The following is an 18,898-nucleotide window of genomic DNA, read 5'->3' as shown; positions in this document are numbered from 1 at the left end:
TGTGTGCAGGGTGACATTCAAGCTAAATATGAGAGCATAGACAAGGATACTCCGATACCAACTGACAGACAGGTAGACAACTGTTTCAAAAAATATGTCACAGTAAAATGTTGTATCATATATACCGACGTGTGACAAATTAAAGGAAAAACTAACATAAAATGTCTAAGTAATGGTTCAGTTTTACTTTAATTTGTTGCCCATCTGTACATTTTCATTGAATTTCGCTTTATTTGGTTGTCGTGGTTGTTTCTGTGCATGTTTACAGATTGAGGTAGACATCCCACGCTGCCACCAGTACGATGAGCTGCTCTCGTCTCCTCAGGGCCACATCAAGTTCAGGCGTGTGTTGAAAGCCTGGGTGGTCTCTCACCCTGATCTGGTCTACTGGCAGGGTCAGTCACTTCCCTGTCAATGTCTTTTATTCTCTTGCTCGGTGTTTCTCTTATGTCTATTTTGGTTTCTCAGGGTTCTTCTCTTGTTTCATTTTGCTCGATTCATTGTTGTACTACGCAGAATTGGACACTAGGTGGTGATCATGTCACATTTTAAATGCAGCAGTGTGACTCTATAACCAATTTGTATGATGAACTGTTTTGATTTTGTTTTTGTTTCAGGTTTGGACTCCCTTTGTGCCCCATTCCTGTATTTGAATTTCAACAATGAAGGTAGAGACCTGAATTTCAACTTAATGAATAATTTATTTTTATCACCGCTGAGTGTTTTTATCCCTACTTTCTGTTTTATCTGCTCCCTTTCATCTTTATGTCACACTCCTCACAGCGTTGGCATATGCCTGCATGTCTGCCTTCATCCCAAAGTACCTGTACAACTTTTTCCTGAAGGACAACTCTCACGTCATCCAAGGTGAGCCTCGCTAGAAGAAGCATTTGCCGCATAACTGGAAAGGTTACTGATACAGTCCTCTGATTGTTTCGTTTATGTTTCTCCTGATTGCGATATAAATTACACTCTCTGCTTCACTTTTCCGATTTGCTCGTTTCCACTCCAACCATCCAGTGCTGTTGAGCTCATATTGTCAAACGTTGCTGCAAGTTAAGTAATAAGTATTAAACGTGGCCAGACCATTCAGTTAAGTTCAAAAACAAATTATCATCGGCTGGCACCGAGCATCAGGCCTTCAGCTCAATGTTGATTAAATTTTGGCTCCATGTTGCTCCTAAGCTGTGAAAACTAATTTCAGTCTGTCTTAATGGAGTTTGCAGCTGAGCCACATCATTTAGAGATAGGGAAACAAATGAAACTGCAAATGCCTGCAGAGAAATGTCACAAGCAGTTTCTACGTGACTGATAAACAGCTGCACCATGCACCTCTTCAACTCTGTAGGGATTGTGACTATTATCATTTCTTTCCACTGCTAGAAGCCCTAGAGAACTGGCTAATGTTTATCTGTCTGGTCAGAGCTCCTTTGTTGACTTATAGTGTGAAGAATGGTAGTAGCATGGCTTGAGTTTTCACTTCCAACGAATACAAAAGTTAGTTCCAAGGTTTTGCAGTAGATTGGTGGTCTGTGTGCCACATTTTGATTTCCCGCCTTTCCTTTTTGATCATTCAAAACACAGAATAGGAAAAACAAATGGTCACAAAATTGTCCCTCTCCCCCACAGATTCTGTGACATGGTGTAACAGATCACTTGATGCTTGATTTACTACATGCAAACATTTCTCCATTAGGTTTCTGTATGTTTCTGTATTTTGAAGTCCCTCTTGTATTCTGTCTTGTTTACTATAAAGCCTCGTTTGGTAAAATTTGCTCTCAGATTTTAGCACAAAAGCTACACAATAGATTTTACATTGACCTTTTGGCCTTTTGCCTTTCTTTCAGAGTACTTGACTGTCTTCTCCCAAATGATTGCCTTCCATGACCCAGAGCTAAGCAACCATCTAAATGAGATTGGCTTCATCCCAGATGTAAGTTACCAAGAGTGCGAGTGTCCTGACAGACTGATGAGAATAGGCAGCGGTGCAGGACATACCAGCACAGCAACATTTGCCTTTTTTTGCAAGTTTATCTTTACTGGGGAGTCAGAGGTAGTAAGAAATATGCTCTGTTTTTTGCTCCATGCCAGAGGCAAAGGAAATGACCATCCATACATTGTTATGCATATCTTTTCATTGTTAGTGGCATTTTTTTAATTTCACATCCTCTTTTCCAGAGTTGGTCAGGGTCAAGTTTTCCCCATAGTCCACTGCTGATGATTTATACAGCGACTAATGTCTGCCAGGCACACTTAATGATTGTCCTCTGCCAGGCTTACCTTATTTCTCTTACTTTGTGCCACCTCTTCCTGCCCTTCGCTTTCCTTCTTATAGCTCTGCTCAGACAGTGACAAGGTTAAAGTCTCCACTGTCTCTCCAGGGTTTCAGTTGGTGTGCTGATGAATGTGTGTCATCTGTGGACCGGCCTCTGAGACATTACCCAATGAAAAGTGGGGTCTTTAACACAGAGGAGTCAAGGATTTAAGCCTCCTTATCTTCAGTTTATGATGCTGCAGCTCTGAAGTGGCGCTTGTGAAGCACCAAACTGTGCTTCTTGGTTGTCTGTCAGAAGTGAAAGTGTGTAGGAAAAGAAGAATCGTTGCATGTAGGTGTTGGTACTATTTTCTAAACAAAGACTTATCTTGAACAGTCGTCCTGTTGGGATGCTTTCAGATTTCTGGCTGCTGTGTTGTTCAGACTTGACTTTTCGGAGAAAGGCATGCTTGGGAATTTTTTCTCCTCACTGCCGCCAAGTCTCTGCGTTAAGGGAGTTGTTGCTTTTCTCTCTGTGATAATATTGTAAGGTCTTGACCTTACTCTGCAAAGTGCCCTGAGATGGTTTATGTTGTGAATCGGTGTTGTATAAATAGAACTGAATTGAATTGCAAATGGTGACTTGCATGTACCAGCATTACCGGCACTGACTTGCCTCTCAAAGGAGACTTTGTATGGCTGTTTTCATTGTTACACCAGGATAATACTGGAATAGTCTTTGTTGATACAGCTTTCATACTTGATGTCGATCCATGCAATTAGACTTTACAGGCTATAAATCCCTTTCCTTTTTCTTTTGTGAACTTTACAGAAGACTACAGAGAACACACAGAGAACTGTTGTTTTACTGAGGCAATCAATCCATTGGCCCTAAAAGACCAAATGTCACTGTATTATGAGTGGATCTGTTTCTTCAAATACATTACCGTTCAAAAGTTTGGGGTCACCCAGGCAATTCCATGTTTTCCATGAAAACTGACACTTTTATTTTATTATTCATGTGCTAACATAATTGCACAACCACCATGAGCTAACACAATGTAGCATTAGAACACAGGAGTGATGGTGGCTGGAAATTTTCCTCTGTGCCCCTATGGAGATATTCCATTAAAAATCTCCAGCTAGAATAGTCATTTACCACATTAACAATGTCTAGATTATATTTCTGATTAATTTAATGTTTTCTTCATTGGAAAAAAAAAGTGTTTTTTTTTCAAAAACAAGGACATTTTTAAGTGACCCAAAACATTTGAACGGTAGTGTAGTCACACCAAGACAAGGCTTGTTGAATACATTGTGTCTTTCAGAAAAAAATAAAAGACCTTGTGCAAGCATGCAAAAGCCACAGGTAATCTTTGGAAACATTGGGCATTCAAGGACTGGGCTCCAGTAATGCCATAGGCAGAGAGTCAAATTGCATGTAGCCAGTGGTTTAATTTAGGCCACTTTCGATTTGGCCACATCTCGTCTCCTGGGTCTGCCATTTACACCTACACTAATCCAATCTGGCCAGACTCGCATTCCTGCTACTGAGCTGTGGATGAGACTTAGAGTGCAGTGGCTCTCTCTCCAGCTCATCACTCTCGGGCACACAAGAGTTTCGCTGAACAGTCACCAGCTCCCTCGCAATTAGCCATCAATTAACTGGCCGAGATAAGCTCCAGTGTTCCTTCCCCAGACCTTTCGCCTGTGAATATTACAGAGCCCCGGCGACAGCGGCCAGCAAATGGCAGGTGTTAGAACAGTTGGTTAATGGTGAGATGTTGGTGTGTTGGTATGCGTTTTTTTTCATTTCAATTTCATGCATTTTCTCCTGGGGACTGGAGAGAGGGGAGGAGGGGAGAGAAGAAGGAGAGATAACAAGATTGGTGCAGTGAGACTCATTGTTAACTTTCTCCCCATTGGCTAATAACCAAACTCAGCAGTTTGATCTTTATTGCTGTTTCTGTTCCTCGCAGGCTGTAGAGATGTGCAGCCATGTGTGCTGCTTTTCTTAAACACTGAAATCTCTCCAATAAAAAAAAAAGTTCATTCATTTCATTAGAGCTGTAAGCACTTTATTTGCACTTATTGAATATTTTGCTCAAATGAAAGCTAAATCTGCTCATAGTCTATCTTATTTTAGTTTGTCCTTCTTGTGTTTTCTTTCTTCCCCACAGCTCTATGCTATTCCCTGGTTCCTGACAATGTTTACTCGTAAGTATTGTTTAATTTTTGTGCTCACGCCGTCCACATGATGTGGCATAATCCAAAGCTTTCAGAGGGTATTTTCAAACTGCTTCAATTAGATGAAAGAGACTGAAAAGGTCACTGGCTCCAGTATGGACAAGTTCTGAAGGTTTTTTTTTTTTCTTTTTTTTCGCCCCATGGTGACCTTTATTACAGCTGCTAATTAATTCCAGTCCTGACCAGAAAGGACTCGGCCACTCAGTCCTGGACTACCTGCGATTTTCCCTTGCACATTTATATTTACTTTGTATTTATCTGAATAAATTGGGGGAAAAAATCACAGCATAAGGCTCAAGAGACACCTGCTCAGAGCAATGCTTTTACCTCATGAGTGAAAAAGATGAAAATACCCTCAAACATCAAATATTTGGACAAAGTGTTAAATCCTGCTAGCTTTATCCAGAGCTTTCAATTGCATCTCACATTCTATGTCAGGGGATGGAATTTGCTTCGTTGATTTATAACCTGATCCATGACAGTTCAGACAGTTTACAGCTGAGGTCCACTTGTCTCGCTGAGTTGAATTCGCAATGAGGCATCTCTAAAACCAGAGATAGAAAGAAACTCAATCCATTATTGAGACTTCTGTGCTGTGAAAAATATGATTGCTTGGTATTAAAATATATAAGCAAATTAAATTAGAAAATAAATTGAATGACCACAAAGTATCAGCAGTTAAAAAATAAAATCAAAATACCGCTTTCATGTTAATGCAGTGACGATCAATGTAGAGAATAAGATTCAAAACATCCACTTGTGCTTGATATATTTTCTAAAACTCTGTATACAAGCCATTGAGGATGTTTATTATCCCACAGCTGTCTCAAAAATGAATGACTGCAATGCATGATTTTACTGTCAGAATACGCGATTATTGTATTCTAACCTGCAGCTCATGAAAAGAGGAAACAACACTGGAGGAAACACTCTGTCAAGGTCCATGGGTGGGATGTTGCCAACAAAATCAATTCAGAATGCTCAACTCCAGGATGGTAAAAATAAAAATCCCTTTAATGAATATGGATTTAATACATTATAAAAATGCATCAACAGTTATCGGCAAGCTTGCTTCCCTCAGGAAAACCTTGAGGAGGGCGTGATGTTTTTTTTTATTTTTACTTGCTATGCCCATATTTATGAACAGCTACTTTACTTTGATAATCTTGTTCCCTGGTTTGGATGCTTTAGACGACATCCTACCTCTTCTTTTAACATTATCATTACAACATTTTCAAGAGGATCAATGGAAGAAAGAGCACAATAGACACTTGCCAGAATGTGTGCTCTCAGCATGTAGTTTAGTAACTGATGGCAGGATTATGCTTGTATCTGTCCACAGTGAAGGTAGTTCTTTGAAATATGAGCATGGTTAGGGACAGGGCCCACACATCATTGTTATAAATTAAATTATATTCCATTAACCTTCCATGCTGCCCCGTCATGCTGTGTGAATGACTTTTTGCCGTCTCAATATAAATTTACTGTAGATCGTCCTCTTACAGACACAACACAACCTGTGATTTGCATTAATTGCAGCCAAATTGGTGTGGGTATGCTTGAATCATTGATCTTGCCGAACCCTGCGAGGTATTTCATTCTTCGGTTAAACACACACAGCTATTCGCTCGCACAGAGACCACTCCTGGGGTGGAGAGTGTGAATTGTGACCCTTTTACCCCTTGTCCTCCCCCCTGAGGCAGTGTGCGAGTCCGGCATTCAGGAGGTGTGCCCTTCTGACTGCTAATGTCCCCGATCCAATATAAGACAAGGTTGGAGGGTCATCTTCCATTCACACACCGACACACTGTCTGTCACTCACATGCACCAGTCTACTCAGCTGACTGCTAATGTGGTGCAGACCCTCCCAGGCGTTTTCTCAGCACTCTTACTCTCTCAGCCTGCCTCACCACAGTCACACTCTGCCCACACACACGTCTGCTGCCTAGCATCCACCTTAACAAACCTCAGGATGATATAAACAGGTGGACTGTACTGGTTCCCATGCATAAATCTCAACAGAAGGGAGACCTTAAATTTTAGAATCCTGAAAGTAATATGAGTGAAATAATGGCTGCAGTGGGACATATTATCAGGATGTGGTTTTATTTAGCTTGAAACAACCTGTGCAGGTTTCTTGCTCAAAAGCTCTTCAGCCCCCTGATGTTCTCCCTGTCATTTTCCCACAACAACACCCACCTAAAAACATTTTCCCAGCTGCCTCCCCCACATCAAACATCCTTCCAGGCATCCTTGCCAAGGCACAGTTTTGCTTAGTGAGCTTCCCGTTTTAGAGCTATAGAGCCATGCTAAGTAAATGTGGTATGCACATGCAAATCATATTCATAATACACAACCTGATTCTCCGTTTCTCACTGTGTTCATGTTCACGCCATTGTACCTCTTGCAGGGTCCTATTGTGCATCTCTGCAGGGATTTGTTTTCAGGCTCTTTTCAATGCAGTCATCGTATAAATTCTTCCTTTTATTGTGTTCATTTCTGCACCCACCATACAGATGTTTTCCCGCTGCACAAGATATTCCACCTGTGGGATACACTGCTGCTGGGTAACTCCTCGTTCCCCTTCTGTATCGGCGTAGCCATATTGCAGCAGCTCAGGGACCGTCTCCTGGCTAATGGCTTCAATGAATGCATCTTGCTCTTCTCTGATCTGCCAGGTGAGAACATCAGTTTGTATGTACGTCTGTTTATGTGCACTGTCTTTTGTTTATCCCTTTCTTCAGCTCTATTCTGATGCAAGTCCACATGTTGTTTAAGAATTAACAAGAACCTAACAGTATTTATTACCATTTTCTCTATGCGATAAGCTTTACGATCCCCGCAGTAGGAAGTAAAATCACACAAAAGCACTTTTTTCCGCCTTTGCTAAACCTGAGTTGAGTTGTCCATCTACATCAGCAATTGGCATTAGTAGGAGGTGTTTTGTTCTTCAGAGTACTAATGTGCACTGATGTGTCTGACTTAATGATATCCTCAAAGCAGGCAGCTCTGCACTCTGCTGAACAGTCAATCACTGCACCCCGGGAATTGTCAACATTTACATCGTCTTCATTCAGAACTTTAAGTCTGTCTTTCGCTGTTCAGTCTGTCTGGTAGAATATCATTAGATTAGCATGAACCAGGAGACACAGTTGCAGAAATGCAGGACTACTGATGCAAGAAACTGAGATGGACAAAAACAGGTAAAGCCAAGGGTTAGCATATGAGTGTGAGGGTCGAAAGCTGCCCGAGGCAACTACCTGCATCACTAAAACAAAGACGCAGAGATCAGTCTTTAAAAATGCACTCACCCTGGAAGATGGTATCATGGTAGGAAATGGTCCTAGAAGACGAAAAAGGATTAAAGGATAGGAATACCGTGGGTTACTGCGACACCATCCCAGATAAGGGGAAGAAAATGGATGGATGAAGAGAACAGGAAATAAGTATAATCCAGTGTACTATAAGACATGTCACATTTGATATACCTGCGCCTGCCTTTCTCCCATAGTCATTTCAGAAGGTAGGGAACATTGCAAATTGTGTTTTTTTAGTGTGTCATTATGTGACCTAACTGCCGTATTACTGTAGTTCAGAAACAGGAGGTGGGGTGGCATATAATGAAACATAGTCCTTTAACATGGCAATATGATTGTTAACCCCTGCAGATTTCAATATATTACAAAGAAGATGAGCAATTCTCCTTCTTTTCTTAAGTAAGACACATGAGGGAGGCTCACAAATCCAGGGTGGGATGATTCTATTTATTCAGGCTTGATGGAAATGTTTTCTTTTGAACTTCATTAACTCTGTAGGTTATACGAATCCATCAAGCCCTTTTAACAAATCTCCTCCACATCAGAGTTTTCAAGCAAAGTGTAGGCGGACACTTCAACAGTGCATTTGGGATTTTGTTGTTATTGTTGACTGTACTTGCCGCACAGTGAAGACTCCTAACAGTGTCTTTTAATATGTGCCCACTTTGCTGCTCCTTTATTCTTGCACAAAGCGATTACTTCAGCAAAATATCAGTGAAAAAAAGTCAGAGAGCGGTATTTATAATGTATGTCTTCTGAATGTACCTCTGCCTGGGGGATAGCTCATACAATTTCCTTTAAAACTCCATTTCCAAATGCTGCTTAGCCCTGTTTTTTGCTTGCTGAAAGGCAGAATGACATTGGGATTTTAAAACCAGAAGAGACAGAGACGATTTGTCCAAAAGGGACGCTGGAGCACTCTGTAAACTAAGCCTCCCCTTCTGCCTAACTTCAGCGCTGCCATACTTCACTGTGTTTTACTGCCCATGTCCAACAGATTCATGTGATTGAGGCAGAAGGGAAAAGGAGATCCAGTTCTCCATATAAAGGTAAAATATGTTGGCTGAGAGCTGCAGTCAGCGTCTCTGGCAAGATTTTCCACAGAGTGGCTGCTCCTGCCAGCTTGTTTCTGTAGATCACTGCCATTCTCATTATTGCAGCTTGTGTATACCTGAGTAGTTATGCTGTAGTATCTGGCTCTTGCTCTAAACTATATTAGGAATGAATTCTGGGCTGCTGAATGACCTCAAACAGGAGTTGTTTACTTAAGCTTCCAGCCATGTTTTGGTCTCCGCTCAAGAGAGTTTCATGTAACTTGTTGTAAACACAGATCGCTAAATCCAATACCAACCATTTAAGCACAATATTTATCACGTCTACGACAGCAGGGGTGTTACTGTTATGGGCTTATTGGGCTTTCCTAGCCACCCACTTCTGCTGCTTCCCATCAGCCGTAGCTGTGCTCGGTCTTAGGTGAAATTATGTGATGAGTTATGTGACGATTGGCATTGATTTATATGTCTGTCTGTCAATCCTATAGCAACATTACTCAAAAATGTAAAAACGGATTTGGATGAAATTTTCAGAGAAGGTCAGAAATGACACAAGGACCAACTGATTAGATTTTGGCAGTGATATGGTTTATAGTCTAGATCCACGGATTTGTTACAGATTTCTGTATCATTGCGAGACTGCGTCACGGCGTTACTGTAACTATGACAACAAGTGAACACTACGTCAGCTGCCTGGTCATGATCACATGATTGTGATCCTACTACAAATCGACTGCTGCGGACTTATCGAGACTTATCCGTCGGAAATCATACAAGGAACAATTGATTAAATTGTGTGCGTGTTTCCGAGTCCCAGCAATTCCTGCCGCCCGCTACATATTTAGGTCACGCGAGTCGGTATCCATACATAACGTACACACGCAATACACACGCCTGTGCTGTGTAATTATCACACGTTACTCAAATTTTTGTTACAGATTTAGTGATTATCATACATCTGGTAAGACTTACTTCCCTTTCTAAACAGCTAAATGGTGAAGATTTTGAATGAGCACATCATCCATTGACTTGCATAAACTAAATAACAAACATAGGTTTGGCATTATGGTATGAGTGAGTTATTTAGGTTTTTAATAGTGCTTGTCAGCCTCTGCTGGAGAAATGGTTTTGAAGGTCAGCATGCGCTCTGCCTCACTGCATTCATGTTTATGAACGTACACACACACACACACACACACACTCACACAGTGAATTATGGTAGATATCTTGTGATTTGTGGGCCGCACCTGCTCCTTTCTGCCATCAGGCGTGCACAATTGATGTCCTCATACAACTGAAGCTCACATTCATTTGTTTCAGAGCCGACTCCACATGCGTCACATGTCTGTAACTACAGGAACTGCATGTGTGGAGCCAGAAAAGCGTACCCTGCTGCTGGCTGGACATTATAAAAGAAGAAAAATAGGATCTAGCTCTCTCCCTCTGTGTAGCACTCACAAAAGCACAAAACACTGGGAATGTTTTTGAGATCGATTATCTCACATCTATTCTCAAAACATGTAGAACATAGCTGATTTAATTTGCATGTGAAGCACTCCAGGAAAGAATTACAGACTATATTCAGCAGACGTTTTAGAACTGTACTTACATTAAACTCTGGCAGTTGTAATTTCATACTGAGCAATGTTACACTTAGGTGATTGTCTAAACCTGGTTTTGAATGAACTCATCAAGCCCCACTGTGTACCATTCATGCCCAGTACGCATCATTATGATTTGTGTTACTTTTAGCTTGTACAGCCTGTACTTCGTGGCCTTGCATTACTTAAATTTGTCTTTATTTAAAGTTCACACAGATGGCTAAACTATGGAAAGATGCATAAGTAGACTTGATATTTAGTTGTGAAATAAAACCTGCCCCATGTCTATTTCTGTCTGCAACTGTCAGAATAAAAGTTAACAGTCAAGATAATATTGCAGGACAGTAGCTCTAACATGATTCACACACACTCTTCTCGTTCCCTCTTTCGAGGCAGTAAATGAGGCTGGTGACAATAATTCTCAGTGACAAGCCTATTACACGTAACACGGTGGAGTCTATAGTTGCCACTGTTCCAATGGAGAGGAGAGATCTAGATTCAGAGAAAATAATAGTCACATTTGGTTCCGCAAATTATTATGTTAGGTGAATTATATACTGCATATTGCAACTCGTCATTGTACATACAGATAAAATTCTTTTTTACAAATAGGTGTGCTCGACTCTGTAGACCAGGGGTGTCAAACATGCAGCCCGCGGGCCAAAACCAGCCCACGGAACGACTGTGTAAAGTGCAAAACTTACAAAGAAGATATTAACTGCAAACTGTAAATTTGTAAAACTATAAATTTCAAAATAATTTCTAGACCATGACAAGTTGTTTTGATCATAACGTAAAATACTAGATTGCTTATTGTTCTTTTATTGTTTTGTGCCTTGTTTTTGTAATATTTAGTCTTGTTTTGAGTTTTTTTTGTCTGACTTGTCGTTTGAATCACGTTTTTGTCGTTTCTTGTTTTTGTCATTTTGTGTTTCCTTTTTGTCTCACTTGTGTTTTTAGTCTTATTTTTGTCATTTTGTGTTTTATTTTATTTGTTGTTTTTTGTCTCGTTTTTGTTGTTTTGTGTCTTTTGTTTGTCTTGCTTGTGTCATTTGTCCCTTTATGTTGCTTTGTGTCTTGTTTTTGTGATGTTTTGTCTTCTTTTGTCCGACTTTTGTTGTTTTGATCATAAAATAAAATACGATATCATTCAGTTCCAGATACCTGTGGCTAAATGTTTGTGTCTTTATAGACAAACTGCGATCTGTAAGTTGTAATGTGTAAATGATAAACTGAGGCATAATGTTATTGAAATTGAATTTCATTTTCTTAACAAATTTCAGTTTGTTCATAATACTTTGTAAAAGATAGTTCTGTAAATATGAACGTTTTCAGAACATACCTTTTTTGCACTAAAACAAAGGAAGAAATTGGAGTTGTGGTTGTTCATAGGTTACTATGCTGTGATTTTACTGGTCCGGCCCACTTGAGATCAAATTGGGCTGAATGTGGCCCCAAAAATTAAAGCAGTTTGACACCCCTGCTGTAGACTATTAAAAATGACTGAAACATGGCTGACTTGTATTTAGTTAAGTTTTGTGATTAATTTGACTCTCAGTATATCAGAGTATGAAATAAAACAGAATGTGAAACGGGTTACCTGTGCTGCAACACTCTGCCTCGCAGCCAGCAATACATCTCAGCTTGCCATTTGTTGACTATTAATCTCATTTTGTGATTCCCATTTGCTTATTCTCGTAGCCTCAGGTAATCTATGCAACTCTGTCCTGTTTGGAGACTTCATTGATTCACTATGGACCAGAGAGACTCTCCAGCTGACAGGAACTGTGTGTTTACTGATGATGCAGCGGCATTTGCCTTCACGGGACATTAGCATCTGCCTCAATGAGCCGAGATGGGTACAGAACTGATGAGCTCTAGTTATAGACATTTAGCTCTGAGAAAAACAACCACGCGTTGCTGAATCTGCTTATGGAAACACTGCACGCAGAGACACCTTGAAAAACACTAGCAGAAGCAGAAGAAGTAACAGTGGTATAGCAATGACTTGGTATTACAAGTTTGACATATGACGCATGTGCATACAGCTAAGGTTTAAGGCCAGTGGTTTGATGTGGAGCATTTTAAAAACAACGTATAATAAAAGAAGGGTAAATCTTTCACACCTCTCACATTAAGATGGGCCTGGACAGTGTCCTGAGTACACCGTATGCACAATGATCGAGCAAACTGTATCCCTCAGGATTCATTTTATTGTTTAACAACCACAATACTCTCAATCCAATATGTGACTGAATCTCAAATCTGAATATTTAGCAAAATACATTTTGTCATTTCTTAGTGAATATCTAATTGTGCAGAATTTTAGGGCAACTAAATTACAAAGAATTTGTCCCAACTCACTTGTTTATTCTCAATTTATGTGGTATATGCAACTAGGGCTGGACCCGAATATCCGAATAGTCGGTTGTGACGGTGGTGTCCGAATATTTATTTTGAGATCTGAATATTCAGATTCCACCCCACCCCATCGGATGATGTCGCACGATCGGTATTCATCTCGTCAGTTCGCCCGACGTCAGATGTTACGATATCCACCAATCCTAATATTCGGCTCGTCCCCCCCACCCGCTGTCGGATGTTGTGAATCGAACCAAATATTCGACTCGTTCCTCCGTTTCTTAACTTCTTTCTCAACTATCCATCCATTATCTACACACCGCTTAATCCTTATTAGGGTCATGGTGGCCTGGAGTCTATCCCTGTTGACTTAGGACAAAGGCAGGGGACACCTAGTCAGGTCTCCAGTCTATCATAGGGCTACACATAGAGACAGTCACACTTACATTCACACTTATGAATAATTTAGAGTTACCAATTAACCTCAACATACACACATGGACAAAACTGTTGGTACCCCTCGGTTAATGAAAGAAAAACCCACAATGGTCACAGAAATAATTTGAATCTGACAAAAGTAATAATAAATAAAAATTCCATGAAAATTAATCAATAAAAATCAGACATTGGTTTTGAACCGTGGTTTAACAGAATTATTTTTAAAAAATGAACTCATGAAACAGGCCTGGATAAAAATGATGGTACCCTTAACTTAATATTTTGTTGCACAACATTTTGAGGCAATCACTGCAATCAAACCATTTCTGTAACTGTCAATGAGACTTCTGCACCTCTCAGCAGGTATTCTGGTCCACTCCTCATGAGCAGACTGCTCCAGTTGTCTCAGGTTTGAAGGGTTCCTTCTCCAGACGGCGTGTTTCAGCTCCTTCCACAGATGTTCAATAGGATTTAGATCAGGGCTCATAGAAGGCCACTTCACAATAGTCCAATGTTTTCCTCTTAGCCATTCTTGGATGTTTTTAGCTGTGTGTTTTGGATCATTATCCTGTTGCAAGACCCATGACCTGCCACTGAGACCAAGCTTTCTGACACTGGGCAGCACATTTCTCTCTAGAATACCTTGATAGTCATGAGATTTTATTGTATCCTGCACAGATTCAAGGCACTCTGTGTCAGATGCAGCAAAGCAGCCCCAGAACATAACAGAGCCTCCTCCATGTTTCACAGTAGGAACAGTGTTCTTTTCTTCATATGCTTCATTTTTGCGTCTGTGAACATAGAGCTGATGTGCCTTGCCAAAAAGTTCCAGTTTTGTCTGGTCTGTCCATAGGACATTCTCCCAGAAGCTTTGTGGCTTGTCAACATGCAGTTTGGCAAATTCCAGTCTGGCTTTTTAATGATTTGTTTTCAACAATGGTGTCCTCCTTTGTCGTCTCCCATGAAGTCCATTTTGGCTCAAACAGTGACGGATGGTGCGATCTGACACTGATGTATCTTGACCTTGGAGTTCACTTTTAATGTCTTTAAAGGTTGTTCTGGGCTCTTTTGTTACCATTCGTATTATCCGTCTCTTCCATTTGTCATCAATTTTCCTCCTGCAGCCACGTCCAGGGAGGTTGGCTACAGTCCCATGGATCTTAAATTTCTGAATAACATGTGCAACTGTGAGCTGCACAGTGGCGTAGTGGTTAGCACTTTCGCCTTGCAGCAAGAAGGTCCCTGGTTCGCGTCCTGGCTTTCCCGGGATCTTTCTGCATGGAGTTTGCATGTTCTCCCTGTGCATGCGTGGGTTTTCTCCGGGTACTCCGGCTTCCTCCCACAGTCCAAAAATATGCTGAGGTTAATTGATTACTCTAAATTGCCCGTAGGTGTGATTGTGTGAGTGCTTGTTTGTCTATATATGTAGCCCTGCGACAGACTGGCGACCTGTCTAGGGTGTCCCCTGCCTTCGCCCGAGTCAGCTGGGATAGACTCCAGCCCCTCCCCGCGACCCTAGTGAGGATTAAGCGGTGTATAGATAATGGATGGATGGATGGATGTGCAACTGTAGTCACAGGAACATCAAGCTGCTTGGAGATGGTCTTATAGCCTTTACCTTTAACATGCTTGTCTATAATTTTCTTTCTAATCTCCTGAGACAACTCTCTCCTTTGCTTCCTCTGGTCCATGTTTAGTGTGGCACACACCATGTCACCAAACAGCACAGTGACTACTTGTAACCCTATAAATAGGCCGACTGACTGATTACAAGTTTGTAGACACCTGTGATGCTAATTAGAGGACACACCTTGATTGAACATGTCCCTATGGTCACATTATTTTCAGTCTTTTCTAGGGGTACCATCATTTTTGTCCAGGCCTATTTCTTGAGTTTATTTTTTGAAATAATTCTGTTGAACCACGGTTCAAAAGCAATGTCTGATTTTCTTTGGTTAATTTTCATAGAATTTTTATTTATTATTACTTTTGTCAGATTCAAATTATTTCTGTGACCATTGTGGGTTTTTCTTTCATTAACCGAGGGGTACCAACAATTTCGTATGTATTTTTGGAAAGTGGGAGGAAGCCGGAGAACCTGGAGAAAACCCACTGATGCACAGGGAGAACATGCAAACTCCATGCAGAAAGATCCCGGGAAGGCAGGGATGCGAACCGGGGATCTTCTAGCTGCTAGGCAACAGTATCGACCAACTTGCTCATCCTTAATAAAACCATTGCCCCTCCGCCACCTAACTGGCACCTGACTCGAATCCTCAGTCTGCTAGTGATTCAGGTACGGGTTCATCCATCTGCTTCATTATGGAGCCACTCTCACATCATCTATCCATGAAACCTTTGAAATATATTTACGAGCCCAATCTTGACGCGTCAACATGTGAATCCTGTTTTAGCCTTCTTCACTGTGGCCGTGTCTCACTTGACACTTGACAGTTGCTCTAGAATATGCTTTCACTGGAGGATTGTGGCCTTTTTGTGGCTTCACATTTCATTTTCTCAAGTCTTTTATAGTTCATTTGCGCCTTTTACTCTCCATGCATTTTTTGCACACCTCTTGACTATTTGCACTAAAACATTTGATTTGTGATCACGCCTCAGTAGTTTAGCTGTTTCATTCATGCTGCATCCATCTGAAAGGTACACTACCATTCAAAAGTTTGGGTTCACTTAGAAATGGTCCAGACCAGCTCTAAACTGTTCTTCCTCGGCGACTTCTAGTGTTGCTACAAAATAAAACAACAGCTGTATTTTGTATTTTGGGTTTAAAAAGCTAGAGCAAAAAACCAACGCTGTGGTTTTTTCATTAGTTAAATAATACATTTCAACATTTAGGTTTTAAAAACGGAAAAATAAAAAAACATTGTGGTTAATTGTTTTTTTTAGATTTTATTTTGAAATGGAAAAACGAACAAGCGAACCATACACGGATTATACACGGATTATCCGGATATTAGTTTTGAGATCCGAATATTTGGATGGACCCTCCTTCACTGCACATTTACAGATGACCAGAAAAATGACTACTTCCTGTAAGCATTCACATTTATATAGTTTGGAGGTGGAGATGTGCATAGAGGTAATGATGAGGATAGAATACAAATAATTGTGCATGCCGTGTATGTTTACATGAAGCCATATTTCTTAATCATCTCAGATTTGCTCAATTAATTGTGCTGAAAGTTAAACTAGGAGCAACATTCCTACACTTACTAGTAATAAGGAGAAATGATTTTGTTATTTTTTGTTGTCGCACCAAAAATGAAATAATGTCACTTAGAGTCTCTGACTGGTGCCAGTGTGCAATTAACAGCCTTCGAAGACTGACAGGCTCCTTTGTATACAATTTCATGATGTAAAACAAAATAATAAAAACACAACATTTCTTCACGAATATATCTGTACAGTTTTAGAGGGTACGTTTTATTTGAAAGAATAAAACACAAATTACTGTATATTTCAAATGACAGGCACCATTTTCACCATCTGACATCGTCTTGTTAGATCTAATGCAAGTCTGAAAATAGTGATGACAGCTGTATTTCTCCAAAGTGATTCTTTTCTTTTCAGTTCAGTTTCAGTTCAGGTATCATGAATCTGTATCCTTCACTTGGAGCACAACTTTGTGGATGAAGTATATATCCCAAATAATCAAGCCACAATCATTTTTAGTACAATCAAAAAATATTTGAAGAGGTTTTATTTTTACTCTTTTGACACCTCTTATAGGAAGCATGTTTGTACAGGCACTGCAGCTAATATTGTCCATACAAGTGTGTCCTCTTTTTAATCTAATGGACCCAACATTAAGAAATTTGATGCATTAGAATAATACATGATGGCTCTGAACACTCATTTGAGATTGATTTCTTCAGTGTGAGATGGTGCATAAGTAGCGATGCATATCAGCTGAGTGAAGAAATATAATCTGATGCAAGAATGATACCTGGATGATTTGAAGCCGTACAATCACAACGCTCATCATTCACACAAGTAACCACTGGAATGCTCTGGTGATAGAACATGCATATATATTAGTGCATTATGCATACACACTTAATATTTTAGTGCGACTTTGAAATGGAATAGAGCGCCAGTCCCTCTGGTTTTGATAACAAATTATGAATGACAAATAGTATTACTGTATGACGGATTGATGGGCAAACCCCTGGACAATAGATAATCATTCCTACATACCGGCAATCACACCTATTATTGCCAGTGTCATCATGGATTGCAATTAGAGAGCTACAGAAATGAAAAGCAGGAAAAGGAATTGACAGTTGTTGTTAGTTTTGTCAGCCCAATTCTGAAAAGCCCATAAGTGCCTCTTAGCTAATCTTGCTATTCTACTATTTGTGGCAAGAAGTCGCAACCCACAATCAGCACCTATACATAATTACTAGAATGTAATTTTGTCTGACAAAAAAGAAAAATTGCCCCTTAACGAAATTGGCTGTGTTGGAATGCCCAGCTGAGCCCAGGGCTTGTTACAGCTGCTATCAATCTCCTCTTCCTCATTTCTGCCTCTTTTAGCGGGAGGAGTGATTGCATGCACCGTTCATTGCACTAGGGAGGGAAAATGTGTTTCCCTGAACTGCCTGCAAGCCTGTCGCTTGGGGAACTCAGACCACCAGCATGTTTTTCACTGGAATGGACCTTGTAACTGAGTTTGTGCGGTCCCATCCCATGAGAGCTGACAACCCCCTAACCTTGACTTGCTGCTATGGGAGAGAGGAGGGGGAGCAGATTCATCTTCTATATAATTTCACTTGAGTCTGGGCCAGGTGCAGGTCACACCAAGGAGCGGTCATTAGCCTGACTTGCATATTAGATATGAAAAAGCAAAGTGAAAGAGAGAGGCTGTCAGTGTGAAAGATTGTGAAAGAAAGAATTCCTAATTTATCCAAATCCTCGGCTAATCCAGTGAGTCCCTGTTCCCTAATCCTCTCTATTCTCTATGCAAGAAGCAGGAGAAGGATGGATACTGCTGCAGAGGCATTCAGGGGAGAAAGAAGAATTTTTGCTTTGCACTGAAAACTTATTTTGGGATGAGAGCGGAGATGAAAGATGGCAGCTGAACGATGGGCAGTTATTAAAGAGCCACTGGCGCTGCTGGATGACTACTTAAGACTATTAATGGCAGCAAAATGCCAAGGTCAAGCCGCTCACTTCTGCAACTACACCTCCCACATTACATTTGCATCATCTGTTATGCTTTGTAACTAAATTACATTTTTTTTGTATCCATTCATTTTTTCCCCACTCATTTATATTCTTCACACAGCAGATTTGCTGAAGTAAACTGCTGACAGTAATAAGTGAGAATTTACAGATTAGTAGAATCCTGTCTGTTCTGAGTGGTTTGTTTCGCTTGAAATCTCTTGACAGCCACTGAGTGGATTGCCATTAAATTTGGTACACACATTGATGTTTTTGAAATTGAATTCATTTTTCTTAAGAAATTTCAGGGTGTTCATGTTGTTTTGTAAAAAACTAAAGATAAATTAAAGATAAACTAAGAAGATAAATACACATTATACCGACTAAACACCAGAATATTTTGCAATGATAGCATGGCTTCTTTGTCATTCATGATCTTACTGACAG

General features: G+C 40.4%; 1 protein-coding gene across 1 annotated transcript in view; it reads left to right on the top strand.

Moving 5' to 3' along the window:
* The window catches only part of tbck (TBC1 domain containing kinase), a 60,713-nt gene that overhangs the window by 10,503 nt on the left and 31,312 nt on the right, over positions 1 to 18,898 (top strand). Inside the window, exons 16-22 of the mRNA XM_023274009.3 lie at positions 10 to 72; positions 269 to 395; positions 618 to 668; positions 784 to 867; positions 1,848 to 1,933; positions 4,435 to 4,471; positions 7,018 to 7,179. Coding sequence (XP_023129777.2) covers positions 10 to 72; positions 269 to 395; positions 618 to 668; positions 784 to 867; positions 1,848 to 1,933; positions 4,435 to 4,471; positions 7,018 to 7,179 — 610 coding nt within the window. The remainder of the gene's footprint in view (positions 1 to 9; positions 73 to 268; positions 396 to 617; positions 669 to 783; positions 868 to 1,847; positions 1,934 to 4,434; positions 4,472 to 7,017; positions 7,180 to 18,898) is intronic.

Source organism: Amphiprion ocellaris, chromosome 4 (assembly GCF_022539595.1).
Source record: "Amphiprion ocellaris isolate individual 3 ecotype Okinawa chromosome 4, ASM2253959v1, whole genome shotgun sequence".
In the NCBI taxonomy this organism is placed as follows: Eukaryota; Metazoa; Chordata; class Actinopteri; family Pomacentridae; genus Amphiprion; species Amphiprion ocellaris.
This window is presented reverse-complemented; position numbering and strand designations above follow the sequence as displayed.